Here is a 16,103-nt window from a genome sequence, read left to right as displayed (position 1 = left end):
CATTCATTATTAAGACGACAGTAAAATAATACAAGACTAATTATTCACAAAAGCAGTATGGTTATGGCAGTATTCAGCATATGTAGTGTCCAGATTTATCATTAGAATGAGGAATTCCTTCCATTGTTTTTTTAAGAATTATTTTTTTTTAATTATTTTTCAACCGTGAAAGAATTTCATATAAGTATGAGTAGGTGTGGGAAATCAATTGCAACTGTAAAAGATTGAGGTTTGAACATTGTTATGTTGTTATTCTGTTTCAAAATAAGTTCGTGTATAAAAAAATTAAAAGAAGCTTTTAGAGACGTCATTTTATTTTCGTATTCTTCTCAGCAAACCTTTCATTTGATACCCATATCATGTTAGTGCATAAAAAATAGCTGGTCCGCCATCTTTGGAGGTCAGCTATATTGGATTAAGAATGACGTCACTTAGTTAACCATGCATTGTCATCCAAACTAAACGTGTTGCAAGATTTGACCCATACTAACGAGGCAAGTTAAATAAAAACTTGTAATAAATCGGTAAAGTAAACCACAAATTTCTTCAGAATTACAAAGGAATTAATGGATATGTTAAAATAAAAAACAAATGAAAGTTTCAAGGATCTGTCAAAACCGAATTATTTTAAATAAATTATCAATTCATATGAACTAATAGTACTGAGACTCTGATGCTCCGTGGTTTTTTGTTTTCGACAAAGTTGAGAACACTGCAATTAAGGCCAACGTGTTGGGAGCAGAACGCACTCATTGGTCTCAGTCAGTTGAGAACTGTTGTTGTAGCGGCGTGTTAATATGGGTGCCGCTATTCGGAATCCCGCCAGCTGCGGGATTTATTGCGAAAAGATTTTGTAAAACAAAATAAAGTTCTTTTTTTATTATTCATAAATTTAATATNTTTGTTAGTTAACTTAGACAGTCGTCTAACGCTTTGGCAATATATATATATATATATATATATATGTATATATATAAAATATCACTGATTCAATATTTTTGGCATTTTAAAAATCGTTAAATAAATGAATGACGTAAGATGTTGAAAGGATATTTCCTTACATGAAGTACATTGTAGATACTTTTAAACAAATTTAATATGTAAAAATGGGTATGATGGATGGTATTACTTTGGTAAGTGAATAAGGAATCGATCTAACTGTCAATTGGTCATACAAATGCATTACAAAAGTTTGTTGTCGGTGATAAATTTATGAAGAAAAAAATAATTCATTCCACTGGGGGTTTAATAATATCATCGCGCTCGATTAAACTCAATGTCTGGAACGACTTGGATCGTAAACTCAACAAACTGGGTAGCTAGGGTCCCTAATAAAATTATAGAAGCGGAAAAGAAATTGATGATAACAATCAAGTTTCAATTGTTCTCAAAACAATGTCTATTTTAGAAAATGAATTTGATACATTACATCAACGCTGTTTATATAATAACAAATTTGGACATATCTTCACTTCTCTTCATATGGAAATTTAATTTTTAATTCTCCAAACTTTGACGTCAATATTTCATTTGAAATAGTAGATTGATGTTTTGCTTTCAGTGAGAAAAAGCTCTGAATTAAAAAATGTGAAAAAATATAACTGATACTCTTCGGTTGCTGTTTTTTAGATCTACATAGGCACCGTGGTTTTTACGATGATATACTCGAATCTCCATAAAAAAAATGTCCAAGTTTCAGTTCTTCAAGGATACCTTTAAAATAAACATTTCTCTTCGATGTGTTATTCGTAGAGTACGGACAACAATACACATGATTCACCTTTGATGTTGAAAACAAAACAAAAATTTCATAGCTGTATGTCGGTAAATTATTATCACACATTGTAAAAATATTGATAGGCGTTTTGAGGTGGGGAAAAAAGATAATTATTTAATGTTGGCAGTTTTATAGAGTTATCAAAAGTAAACTTCCTCTTCCAGTGCCTGTCTCAACCAAAGCGTGAAAGTTATTGCTTATGCATTGCAGTTTCATGTGCAAGTGCTTGTTACTGTAAGTAGTCCCAATTACTTAGTCATAACATTAATAAATTATTCCCTAAAAGGAGGTCACGCATATTACCGATACCGAACTTTGTGCGCATGGTTCGTCATATACATTTATTTTCACTTCATAATATACGCAAATTATAACTTTTACCGCTAGCTCGTTTTTATGAGCATAAGATTTTATCAATTTAGGTTATTACCTTTAAATGAAAACCCCCTTATCTGGACTATTTTTATATCAGATTAGATTTAATTTATATGGTGAAATTGTCGATAAAATACGAATTCATTAATTTCTGTAGTTCGACTGCAATCTTATTTACGTAAAGGCAAACATATACGAACGAAAGATGATGAACTAATTTGTTAACGACCGAATTGGGTTGATTTTATCGTCATTGGGGGTAAGTAAATATGAATATCGAATAATTTTCGTGCCCTTGAAATAGTGTAATAGGAAAGTATAATCGGCAGAGGGCAAGGGAATAAGGGTTTTGGTTTTCTGACTAAGCCAACGTTCCTATTTTATTTAAAATCTTCAGTTTTATAAGTAACAATAATATGTGAATGTGGAACTTAATATAATATAGGTAATAAAAATATGGGAAACACTGGCAATGGGAAAGATATTAAAACTTTTTTGCTGAAATGTGTCACTTTATTTATTTTCCTGTTCGTCTGATACAAACGAAAATTGTTATAATGAGACTTTAACTTTGGAAACAAAATAACTCTCAGATATAAAGTCTGTAATAAATATTCAAAGTTGTGGGATTAGGAAAATCTCCCGTTTGCTGCAGCAGGCAGAAGACTTTATACGCTTTATATACGCGTACATTTAAAAAAAGTGTATTTAAAGATATTATAAGTATTTAAATAAAACAAGCACTTCAGTAGGATACTCTCATTAGGTACATTGAGGGAAAAATCTTCCTTAAAACTAGTAGGAAATTATCTACTTTCATATTAGATATATATTATATGTATTTAGAATATATCATCAGATATTTTTCAGAATTTTTTTTGAACTGAAAATGCCAGAAATTTGTATATTTGTAAAAATTGAATAATTTATTATCGTCATTTCCAAAATAGTGCCTTTCTAGAATTAAGTAATTTATTGATGTACAAACTTACTTTTGAGGAAATTTTATTTATTCCCTAAAATTAAATATTGTGGCGATGAGATTTCGGATTCAGAGCGTCTTTATAGATAACACAGTGAATCTAGTGTATATTTTGTAAATTAATTAAAAAAACATTCAAGCTGTACTAAATCCTCAATTTTCTACAAATCTCTTGTCTCTTTATATTATTTCACCTTTATCCCAAATTTTCTGAATAAAAATTTAAAATGACAATTCGATTTTCTCAAAAATATTATATATACATTTTTTATAGAGAATTTTCACGAAATAAGTTTTTTTGCAGTATTCCGGCCATTTCCCGGATTCATTTCCGTGCAGAATAATTTTTTTCTCATCTACTAGCAAAAAACTAGCCCCATGCAAAAAATTGTCTCTTCGGAATTAACGCCATCTTTAAATACAATTTTGACTAGGGCGTTTGGACTAAATATGGCGGTACTAAACTGTAGTTCGTTGTAAAAAATAACGAATACGTCAGCAAATTACACATATCCAATGAAAGTCGAATAAAATTTAAGTATTATGATGATGACTCAAAAAAAACGTAATTTATACAAAGAACTGAAAGAACTGATTACTTGAACAAAAGAAAAACGGGATACAAAGGGAGATAATTTATGTAAAGTAAATTTCCAAAGACAGAGCACAAAAAGGTACGTTAATTCTAATCATTTCGTTTCCAGAAACAATTGCTTAAGTTTAAGTAAACCATTACAATATCACAATTTAAGGATACATCAGAGAAGGATAAACGTAAAATTGGTCAATGTTTTGATTTATTATTTGCTTATACCGAGATACAGTTTTTTAAATTTTATTATGATATTTTCTTTGCGAAAATATTAGATTTTTATAAAGAAGTTAGTTTACTTTTTTGCGTAAAATACGCCTGTGCAAACAATATTTTATTGTAACAAAAAATAATTTTTGACATTTATGGCATCAAAATTTTTTTTAATTCGTAATCATTTGAAGAAATATGTCGGGATTCAATTTATTCCAGTTATACAAAATTTCTTTACAGAAATCAGTATTTTTACAAGCAAGAAAGTTATAGAGCATCATAAAAAACAGTCAAAATCAGAAAACGCCCTGTATTTCTTACACGAATTAAGATTTCGAGAAGCGATTTTCATCAATGGACTTTTCTTGAAAATTGGGTTCCTAACAAACCATTTTTTTCTATGTTTTCGGAACTCCCCAAAACCGTAGAATTTGACAATGTCCTTTTTGAAGACTTTTTGGTCAAAAATGGTCTTTGGAACAACCACTTGAAGTTATGGACTTCTACTAATAAACATAAAAAAGGCTAAATTGACGTACAACTTCACACAACCACCTACACTTCCACCCACCTCACAGAATTGTAAATCAGACCCATTCTTCAACCTCAAGCAACCCAGTGTGGCGTATAAAAAGTAATTTCAAAGTTCCATTATGTCTGGAATACAAGCGGAGTAATCTATACATATATGGAACACAATTTTATGCAGTCCTGGAGCTATCTAGATTTCCCGTACACCTTGGTTCCCCAGAGAGAAGGTTTGCGTGTTGTTATTTTCCTCCATTCTCTTATATTCATACGTGACTTGCTTCTCAGACAAAAACAGGAACAAGGACCCGTGAGAGATATCGAACATTTTTGAAAACACATTAATTAATTAGGTTACAACAGCGGTAGATCTGTGTTTTGAATTGTGGTATTCTTAATAAATTTGGTGTAAATGTAAAGCTTTGTTGATCACCATTGCAAAATCGTTGAACATTTTCCCCAGAATTGGGCAAACTATTCGCGATGTGCGCAGAGCAGTTTTCAAACGCTAATAAAAATCTAGGTGCAACAGGTGTGAAATTTTCTTACCTAATGCCACTCATGCTTAAATTATTGCAGGAACTAGTTCTCAAATATGTGAGGTTATATTTTATGGTTCTATTAATGTAACAGGCAATAAGTTCTATTGAGGTGGAAGACTTATGGAGCACCCCGTACATAATAGGTAAATAGAGAGCTTTTGTTTAACTGACTATGAATATAGCAAACTGTATATAATATCCTTTAGTACAACGTAAAAAAGCTGCTTGGAAAAAGAAATAAACTGTTTTTTTTCATTCGAGTTCATCCTAGATACTAGAAAAACTAAGTGAAGTGGAACAATTGCGCATGTGTGACGAACAAACTGTCTTAATTTATAAAATATTTCGGTTTAGTCGCGTCGCTACAATATTTTGTAGTTGAAATGTACAGGGGAAGGTAGTAGAAAAGGTGTCGTCTCATCTCTCGAGTCAATTTTTTTCATTAGCAACATTATTATTTTTTAAATAATTTGGGCCGAAAATCAGTTTTTCCGATATATTTGAAAAATGATTGATTTTAGAGAAAAGTGTTCAACAAATGAAATATGCGCATTAAGAAGACCTACAAAATGCCACCTAATAAATTAAAATCGGGTAAATTGTTAAATTTTGATTTTCAATCAATATATAGCTGGACAACTGTAGTCTCTAGCGTCATTTGTAATACGCTTGGAGAGCCACGTGACCTCAGCGATTTTACAATAGTCGTTGCGATAGTGTTTACAATAATTTTTTAGTAGTTAGTGTCAAAAATGGCTTGCGTGTATAGCAACTCGGAGTTGATGGATATCGTTTTAATTTATGGTGAAGCAAGGCAACATTTGTATTATGGTAAAGCATTTGTGTTATGGTGAAGTAAGACAATTTTTCGAGACAAAACGTCTGAATCTGGTTCGGACTGAGGCAGTACAGTATTGGGGGTCATGAAGGCTTGCAAAAAAGGTAATAAAATTTCCAGGGTCGTATTTAAAAAAATCCGATCAAAGTTAACCGTCATTTACACTAAATGTACTGGGACATCAGGGCTAATTTTTCGAAAAATACCTTTGGTATTCCTTACCAGGTCTAAGATTACAATACTTTTCTTCGTTGGCAACCTACTTTAAAACGTGTTTAAAGTTATTTATGCAAGCGAGAAATTCAATAAAATCGTACGGGTGGTGGTGGTGGGGGAAGCAGAGAGCGCGGCCGCTTCGGCCTGCTCGAAATTGAATCGGCTATAACTACGTAACTAATTGATCAATCGATCTGTTTTTTTTTAAAGAAGCGTCTTTCCAAGAACTTTTAAAACCTGCTTTAAAAAATTTGATTTGATTGAATATTCACAAAGTTATTCTAATTGTTTATAAGTACAAAAATTCGACCAATGTTTAAACAAGCGCCAGAGTTCTAATTGACGGATTCGAATGTTTCAAAAAAGTTTGAAAGCTTGAGAGCCCTTCTATATGTGATTAAATTTTCAAGTATCTAAGGGCCTTGGTTTTTGCTGTGCAAAATTGTGAAAATTTGCAATTTTTTTTTCAAAATCTGAATTGCATTATTATTATGCAAAATCTATCGAACCGATTTTGATGAAATTTGGTGTGATAATTCTACATTACATGAAGTTTTCTTGGGCGAAGTATAAAGGTCCTATACCCAACTTAAATACCCCAAAAAAGTTTAAGTTTATTCACATTGTAATAATTTCTAAATTCCATTATTTAAAATTACCTATATCTTTCTGTGCAGTATTATGAAGCCTTTTCAAAATGTCCACATAATGTTGAACCGCTTTGTTTACATTCATTTAAACTTTGTAGGTATCGATCTTTCGTTACCCTCCTCTTTACCTAATGCCGCCTTTGTAATAACCAACGTACTACGTTCATATATCCCGTAAATGCGTTTAATCACGAGTATACCAATCATAAATTTTATTTGTAATAATTTTATTTTTAAATTTATGCAACTAAAGTCACCGTGAATTAATTGTTTAGGTCCGTATCTAATTCAACCCGTCATTATCTTAATTTGTATACACCGACATCAATCTTGCTTTAAAATTATAGGGGAGTAAAGTTATTATCAACTATAAGGAACTTAATTAATTACGTGGGATTCTCAAGGGTGTATCAGGTGTACGGAATGATTATATGTAAATGGGTAAATAAACTGATGTCTCAGTTTGAAAACGGTATAGAAAGGAAGTTTGGTGCTTTACAGGGCCTACAATTTTCTCTGCTAATTCTGTAATCTTTACAAATTAACTTACATATTCATTAATTAGTTTGTTATTAGAGATGCTCAGGAAAAGTATTAACAGTATTTAATTTTGAATAGGAAATTGGTAAAAACACAATATAAAATATATCCATGAAAATGTAACACAAGTAGGTCCAGCTACAAATTGCATCAAGCTTTCGAATAATATTGTTTGAAAATATGATAAAATCTACGAATTGTAGTTAGTATACTTAGTTGTAAAAATAATCAGAATGCAAATGTTGCATTTTCAGTTTTAAACAATAATATACTAGTTTGACATAACTTGTATAGTCTTTTCGATGTCAGTTGAACATGTATAAAAACGCCTAGTAATAAAATTTAATGAGTTTCATAGGCGTCCCTAAAAAAGTTTTCTGCTAAAGTTAAAAAATTATCATAATTTGTATATAATGTGTAGAAAATTTCTATCACATGTTCATTTGACCAACAACATATTTTAATTATTTATGCCCTCAAACAAATTTATTATATTGATGGTAAATTTTGTTTTCCGTTTCAAAAGGTCTCTAAAATTCCATGTTGGAATAATATTAGTAAATAAAATATCCCTTTTATTTCTCCCTTTCATCATTGTTATATGAACGACGAAGGTGCCTATAATAAATTAAAATTACTTGAACACATCAAATTCCGCGTTACTGCACTGCACTGCTAGGCCATTTGTTGACAACTGAATTTATGACCAGGTTGCCAGTGCGGCTGTGTTTGTGCCGCGTTTGCCCGCGCGCGCTTAATCTTCATCAGGGCGACCAGACCTGTACATGGGAACAACAACATACTGCCAACCTCTTGATTCTTCTACTGAGATCGGAAATACTATAACTGGACCCATTTGTGGTACAGTTGTGTAGATTAAAGCTTTTGAATACTCAGTTATTGCAACAAACAGCGCCACATAAGTATGCTTATTGTTTAAAATTTTTTAAAGTTCAATGGCTGTATCTTAGGGACCAGAGCAGGTGCAAAAACCTATTCAAAACCGTCTGGGATACAGAGACAAAATTATTAACGTAGCAAATTTAGTTTTTCCACTATTTTGTAGACAGGTTTCTATTTAAGATCTTTTAGTACAGATTTACAGGATTGTAAGTTGATTTTGTTGATGTGTATGCGTTATGTTAGTTTTTGCCTGTTTCGGTTCTTAAAATATTTCAGCCGCAAATCCTTAGTACGACTAAGCGCCTGTTCCTAACGATAAGCGTCTGATTTATACTTCAAGAAACATTCGAGAATGGCATTTGTCAAGAAGCTTAATCTGCCCTATTTGTAGTTTCTAGGAGGTTTTTTAACTTTAACTTCCTGAGTTAAATGTAAGGATAAGCGGTCTCATATTTTGAATTTGAGACAAAATTTGAAGCACGTTTCACTTTATAAATATTTATAATTACTTTTTTTAGTATTTCCACTTTTTTTATGTTAATATGCGTCAAAAGTTTATTATTTATGAACTAAAAGTAAACCAAGGTTTTAAACGTCAATGCAATGTATTTTTTATTTATTTTTTTTTTAATTTTTGTTGATATAAAAATAATTTCCGTTTTGAAGGAAAAAACAACCGAAAGGAACCATTTTTTGACTGATTTTGCAGCTATTTCCGTTTAATATTCCACTATTTGATACGAATCTAGTAATATCATGACTAGAATTAGCGTGTGGTACTTATTTTTCGTTTCTATTATCAGTTTCCCGGATCTGTTTCGTGTACATATACAATTCATGTATTGCAATTATATCAAGAATGAAAATTAATAGCTTTTAAACTAATACATACTCATATTGGATGAATGTATTTTTTTTACATTAGCCAATCAATGTATCTTATCAGGTTATTCATTTTTGATACTTGTTTTGTTGTGGTTGTACCTATCGCCAGAGAGCTATCAGAGTAGTTGCTTCCCATAATATCATTAGTTAAAAAAAATATCTAAGTGCGAAACTAATTACGCTTTCACAGTACCTGCAGATTAGTAGGTCACTATCTGCCAGTAGATAAAACGCAACGCTTAGTAGATACGAGTTGGCGTTAAGTATCAATGACATTTAAGATATGACATACACTTTATAGGTTATATCTTACCCACACTCAAAACATATCATTTTGCTGAACTGTTTTAGTTGCGTTTTAAATAATTCCTTAAATTTTGGTAGTCAAAAAATGTAAAAAATATACAATGTTTACTTTGAATATTTCAATTGCTAATTGTGGCACTACACAAAAATTAGAAAATATATTAAGGTATAGGGACTCTTTAAGACCGAATATAGGCAAATGTGTGGCAGAAAATATTTCGGTCGAATTTATAAACACCGTAATTCTATTTATCTTGCGTTATCAAAGAATGACTGAACTCACCCCTGAATTCTATCTTGGCCAGTTTCTCCCCTTTGCATCTCGGTATCTGGAACTGTTTGAGCTTTACCGAAATCGACATTACGTTCGCGCGCGATCCCGAATTGTGCAGTGAGGTCGTCCTGCTGCCGCAGGAATAACTTGTTGATCGAGCGTGCTGCCTCGGCGGCACTGCCGGCCGCGAGCGGGAGGGTTCGGTTCGGAAGGACTATGGCGCAGGACCCTCGACATCCCTTGCCGCTTGCCGTAAAATAGACGGGGCGATCCCCAGTGGATGCGATGTGCTTCTAATTGAGATAGACGGTAAATGGAAATATGAATTATTTGGTAAATTTAAGTAATTGGGACAGATTCCTATCGTAATAAAAGTTGTGGAAATTTATTTTGAATTTTACATTTTCAATGATTATTGTATGTATATACAGGGTGTTCCAAAAGTAACGGATTTTAATTGTGTAGACAAAGCGGGGTGCTATGCGACGGATGAGTGCGTGAATATTGTGAAAGTTCATTGCGGTGTACGGAGAGTGTGTAGCTGAGATCGTGCGCAAATTGCATAGAGTTTTCCGTAGATCAGATAAACTAATTATTATGAAAGGTCTTGTAAAAATTGAGAGACATCTCTCGAGTTGTGCCGGGTATATTCATTATAAAGAGAGGAAATTATTAGTTGAATTGAAAACATTTTAGTTGAAGAAAGATACAACGCTTCTACAAGGGGGTTTGTAAATTTGCAATAATCAGAACTTTGACAAATAGGTATGTATTTGATGAAATTGCTATAATCATAGTCGAAAAGTTAAAAAAGGATTGCAAACTTGCCTTCCTTTGTCTCTCCTCCTCCTCTAGAGATTATTATATGCCCAATATTCAAATGTGTGACTTTGCCGTTGGCACCTTAACACAAAATTTCAATCAATTAATTAATTAATCGGATATTCATTACCTATTATCTTTCATTATGTACTTTTGTCATTAATTACCTCGTTAATTACCTAATCACTGCCCATCTCACTTTCACTTTGCTAACCGTACTTTTTAAGCTCTTATTTTATTAAAAGTTAAAATGAGTTTTATTTGCAATCATATGTTTGTTACTCTTGTTCCTAGCATTAGAGATATCATATTTTTCTAATGTAAACAATAATTTCTTTTCGATAAATATATGCGCAATGGGAGAAACAATAAACGTGAAGCGCAAACAAATGTACACTGATTGGCTTGCTCGATATTGCAGTTAATAATTTATTTATTTTATCCAGAACCCGCAGAGTAAATTCAAGCTTTACATAAAAATGAAAATTGTTTTTCGTAAAGATTTGCCATATTCATTTGTTTTTTTTTTGTGGAAATTGATAAAATAATTTGACAACAGGAAAGAGAGTATAATAAAACTTATAAAAATCACTTGAATCTGTTCCGTCTAAAAGTTTACATGGGATTGGGTATCCAAAAAAATGTTTTATTTTACAATATTGACAAAAATTATGGAATAAATTCAACAATAACTTGCCTCTGTTACATTGATTTGATTGATTTGAAAATGTCAACTTTTATTTTTTGTGTTTCGAGTATTTTCAATGAAATTTGAATAATATATTTTTTACTCATATGCTTTACAAGAATTTTTTTAAATTCTAATAATTCTTGCATTGCAAACTTATAAATTTAATCATTAATGTCTCTAAATGTATCTTATGCATGTACCAGATACGCTGTATGTCGATTTTGAGACTTCTTGAAGTCTGGCTTTTATAATATCACGGAAACAATGTTAGTACGGACCTGACCGCACCGATACGTCACGTCCTACGCGCACGATATCGCGCACCGCTCGGCAAGCGACCGACCAACAAAATCTAACCGACCTTAACTGTACGTACGTCGTTGTGTTGTGTTGCCGTCCGCCATGACGAGAATGAACGTGAAGAAGCTTATTAATTTAGTCCACTCGAGACCCGCTCTTTGGGATCAGAAGCACGACGACTATAATAATAAAATCTACTTGAAGCAAGTTTGGGAGGAGATAGGAGAGAAAATGGATTGTACAGGTACGATATATTTAATATTACGTTACGAAGTTGGCTTACATGCGCCGATAAATTCTGCTGTACTCTTAGCGCCTGATGTATAGGCAACCCTACTTTCGTTGTAATGTAACGTATATTGCCTGTTTGGTATAACATGGCGGTTTTAATAAGATCGGATGTGCGTTCGGTCAGCATGTATATCAGTCGAAACAGGATACATGAGTAGCTCTACCATCCCCGCGAAAATAGTTAATACTTCCGCCATGAGAATATAAAAGCAATTTTTAAAAACTCGAAACTCATTAATTAAAAATGTGCTATTGCGAGTATGTGAGAGCTCTTTCTATTTCTGTAAATAAACTACAGAGGGATTGGTCTAATCAAAGCTTTCAGGTACTATCATAAATATGGCGAAATACCTGCAAATATGTAAGTTTTTCAGTAAAACCATTATGTATTATAATATGTAATAATTAAATTTTACCTATGACGGCACTATTATTAAGTTTCTGCAATACCTATCTTTAAAAAGTTAAAAGTACGTAAAAGAGCATGGAACCTTTCACTCGGTGATTTTTTACTTTTATTTTATTTAATAGTTGCTAACATTTAAGTGAAATATTAAATATACTGATAAATTTTCTAACTGAACGCATCTTTTAATAAAAAATATGTTTTAATAGGCAATTAAGTTTTATTTTTTAATAAAAACATCCTAAAGTAATAAAGTATTTCATTTAGTGAACCTGAATTGCTTGACACATTTTTATGATAAATCGCAATGATTATATTTTTTGTTAATTTTTGTTTTCCACATTATTAAATTTTAGTAGTACTGTGCAAATAAATAGCTTGACACTTTAATTGCGAATTCTAGTTGACATATTTTTTAATTACCAGCAGAGTTTATTGCAGAGTCCAGGAAAATAATGAAAAAATAAGCTACTTTTTTATTCTGAGATTTTCTTTATAGAAAAGTGTAGGTTTTGATACAGGATGTTTGTAAATAAGTGCGAAATATTTTAGGGGGTGGTTGCCGGTTATTTTGTGAAAAAAAGTTCATGTAAACGTAGGTCGAAATATGCTTCGTTTCCGAGATACAGAGTGTTTAAATTTTAATTTCTAATTTATTTTTGTTAATTAATTCAGAGTTTTAAAGATATTAACTAGAAATTTGAAAAACGGTTTGGAGGGATAAATGTGCATTTTTTGGGGTTATCTGATATTTCTACCTGCACCAGGGCCGTTCGTGCGAGAACACCACAACCTTTTTTAATTAAAAAAATCGTACGCCATCGACTTCTTCCCGTTTTGATATTTTTTTAGAAATCCTCCATCAATTCTGAATGAAATTGGTCTCTTCATTTTTTTTCATAGGATGCACCTTTTTTTTTTGAGAAAAAAAATAAAACATTTTACTGAGAGTTGTGTATTTTTAATTTCTATTGATACATTATCTAGCAGGTTGCTGTCAACCATCAAATTTCGAAACAATATCTTTAAAATTCTTTGACATAATTAATAAAAAATTAAAATTTAAACACTCTGTATCTCGGAAATGAAGCATATTTCGACCTACGTTTATATGGACTTTTTTCACAAAATAACTTCGGTAAACACCCCCTAAAATATTTTGCACTTATTTATAAACACCTTGTATATTATTGCATTTTCGGATTTTTCACGTATTTTAAATAAAATTGCCAATATCTCAATGAAGATGTATTTTTCGAAAAAAAGTTTCAAATAAAAGTTATTCCAAATTAAATTTTCTACAAATTTGCTCCTATGAAAATTTTTTGATTTTCCCTATAGTTTTCACGTATATTTTTTAAATGAAGTACAGATTATGTGAAAATGAATATTTTGGAGCCAAATAACGGTCAATTCATTTTTAAATAACAAAAGAAAGAAAATCGCGTAAAATTCTTGGAAAATCTTATATAGTTTTCCGAGGTTTGAATATTTATGAGCATCAAACATATCATCATAGATAAGAACAACTACATATCATTTTATAGGTTTTGGAGAGTACATTACGAATTAATTGAGCTTTTAATATTTTCCAGAAAAATTCGTTTTCTTTGAAATTTTTTTGTGACAGCGATGAAGCATTTTTACATAAGAATTCTAGAATGTAAGTCCATAAAAAAAATTGTTAACAATAATAAATAAATAAAATTGCTTTTTAATTATAAATTAAAAAAATATATAGCTACTTAATTTTTTTTTATTATACCTTTGCAACTCCAGAAAATTCCTTTCCTAATGTCATCAAATTAAATTTTCAATTACATTATATTACATATTTTTATTTTTTAATATTCAAAGTTAAAAAATTCAAATAAAACAGATTTTTTCTGGAAGATATTAAAAAGCGCGTATTTATAATGTACAACTTCGAAAACTTACAAAATGATGCGTTTGATGCCCATATATATTCAAACTTCGGAAAACTACATAAGATTTTTCAAGAATTTTCCTTTTTTTATTTAAAAATGGATTGAAAATTATTTTGGTTCCAAAACATTAATTTTCGCACAATCTGTACTACATTTAAAAAATATACGGGAAAACGATTGGGAAAATCGAAATCTTTCATAGGAGCAATTTTTAGAAATTTTAATTTTGAACAACTTTTATTTGTAACTTTTTTTCGAAAAAATGCATCTTCATTGAGATATTGGCAGATTTTGATAAAAAAAAACGCGAACAATCATATCTAGATCCCAAAACGCTCGTTGTACATATTGCTGGGTGACATGTTTTCTGATCTCAAAACCTACATTTTTGTATAAAAAATTTTTACAATAAAATAGTTCTCTTACTCCGTCTCTTAATATCTAATTTTCTTGGACTAGTAGTTCAGGGATTTTATTGCTATATGCTACAGTTTTTTTTCGTATACCGAGGCTTCTAGATATTTTTAAATCTCTTCATTTTTTAGCAGAAGGATGTAAATTGAAATGGAGAAGTTTACGCGACGTATACCGAAGAGAACTAAAGAAGTACCAGTCCCGACTAAACGATCCCAATATAACAGACAAAAATTTACCGAGGTGGTTTTACTTCAAAGAGCTCCAGTTCCTCACAGAACATTTATCGGGTCTCGAGGGTATAGCCGAATCACCTCAAGAAACCGAAGAATATTTTGAGTCGATGTATGTGAAAAGTGAACCCGATTTGCTGGACGACGAGGAGATAACATTGGAAGCGGACGACGATATCCTTCTAACCTTAACCGACAGCAAATTGCAGAACGAGGATAGGCGCAAATCTGAGTATTGCTTTCAAATCGCCGATACCGGCCAGCTGGAAGAAAATCAGTTCGAGAGAAGTGTTAAGTATTACCGGGATACTTCTAAAAGATCTCTGGATAGCATATACGAAGACAGAAGCAGGAAACGAGTAAAAGCAGTGGAGAAAAATGACAGGGATGGGGATAGTGATTACCACTTTTTAATGAGTTTGTTGCCTTTTTTGAAGACTATACCTCAACGCAGGAAAATGATTGTAAGAACTAAAATTCAGAACATATTTTGCGAAGAAATAGAAGCAGAGGCTAATAGCTCGTAGGTTTTTCATGTTATAAATGTTTGTTTATGTATTTTGGAATATTAAGCAGAAATAAATTAAATATAGTTAATAAAATTGTGCAGTTCATTGTTTTGCTGAGGATCATTACAAATTGTTGATAAATTTAATTTTTATACAAAGTTTGTGTCATTTAAATTGTAAGTATTTGCACTGGATATGTTTTTTTATTATAATTATTTCTACCAACCGACATATGTCTGGTTGGTTAAACTTACGAACGATCCTAGCTGTATTATAGTCTTTCCGATCTCAATTGAAGACCAAACAGCTACTCAGTTTGTACCGGGTTCGGTCGCTACGCAACAACTCTGTATTGAAATATTTGAAAAACTTGTTCCCATATTTATTTAGCCATACTCATATACAGATCTGGTCGCCCAGTTGAAGAATACCCGCGCGGGCAAACGACGCACAAAGACGGCCGCTCTGGGCGACTGGGCCATAAATTTCAGTTGTCGACACATTCCCTAGCAGTGCAGTGCAGCAATGCGGAATTCGGTGTGATCCAGCTAATTTTAATTTATTATAGGCACCTTAATTATTCATATTAGAATTGCGAAAGGGAGAAATAAGAGGGATAAGTATTTTGTTTACACAAATAAACAGATAACAGAAATTTTCTACACATTATATAGGAACAGATTTTTATTTTTTACTTTTAGCACAAAACTTCTTTAGGGACGCCTATGAAACTCATTAAATTTTATTGCTAGGCGTTTTTATACATGTTCAATTGACTTCGGAGACTTAAAGTAAGAAATTATATTTCTTTGTAAAATATTTGAATAAATAAGTAAATAATTTTCTTGAAAGAAGAAAATATTTTGTTGCGATATCTTAAAATCAAGA

The 16,103-nt window shown here is 31.5% G+C and overlaps 2 protein-coding genes across 3 annotated transcripts in view; one reads left to right on the top strand and one right to left on the bottom strand.

Moving 5' to 3' along the window:
* Positions 1–9,709, bottom strand: part of LOC108909875 (otoferlin-like) — a 93,009-nt gene extending 83,300 nt beyond the window's left edge. Inside the window, exon 1 of the mRNA XM_018714315.2 lies at positions 9,631–9,709. Coding sequence (XP_018569831.1) covers positions 9,631–9,709 — 79 coding nt within the window. The remainder of the gene's footprint in view (positions 1–9,630) is intronic.
* Positions 9,710–11,509: 1,800 nt separating this feature from the next.
* On the top strand, positions 11,510–15,316 carry LOC108909879. 2 transcript variants are annotated; one of them, XM_018714318.2, is made up of 2 exons: positions 11,510–11,678; positions 14,605–15,316. In XM_018714318.2, the coding sequence occupies exons 1-2, from the start codon at positions 11,537–11,539 to the stop codon at positions 15,231–15,233; spliced, it is 771 nt and encodes a 256-aa protein (XP_018569834.1). In that variant the 5' UTR covers positions 11,510–11,536; the 3' UTR covers positions 15,234–15,316. The 2 variants fall into 2 exon arrangements, with proteins under 2 accessions (XP_018569834.1, XP_018569835.1); XM_018714319.2 differs by lacking the exon at positions 11,510–11,678 and adding an exon at positions 11,877–12,086.
* Positions 15,317–16,103: the final 787 nt, after the last annotated feature.

This window comes from Anoplophora glabripennis, unplaced genomic scaffold, assembly GCF_000390285.2.
Source record: "Anoplophora glabripennis isolate ALB-LARVAE unplaced genomic scaffold, Agla_2.0 scaffold28, whole genome shotgun sequence".
Lineage (NCBI taxonomy): Eukaryota > Metazoa > Arthropoda > Insecta > Coleoptera > Cerambycidae > Anoplophora > Anoplophora glabripennis.
This window is presented reverse-complemented; position numbering and strand designations above follow the sequence as displayed.

Excerpts from the sequence above, each read along its gene's own strand:
- LOC108909879 (XM_018714318.2), top strand. The coding sequence starts at position 11,537 with ATGACGAGAATGAACGTGAAGAAGCTTATTAATTTAGTCCACTCGAGA. Across the intron at positions 11,679-14,604 it reads AGAGAAAATGGATTGTACAG|CAGAAGGATGTAAATTGAAA; the intron begins GTACGATATATT and ends TTCATTTTTTAG.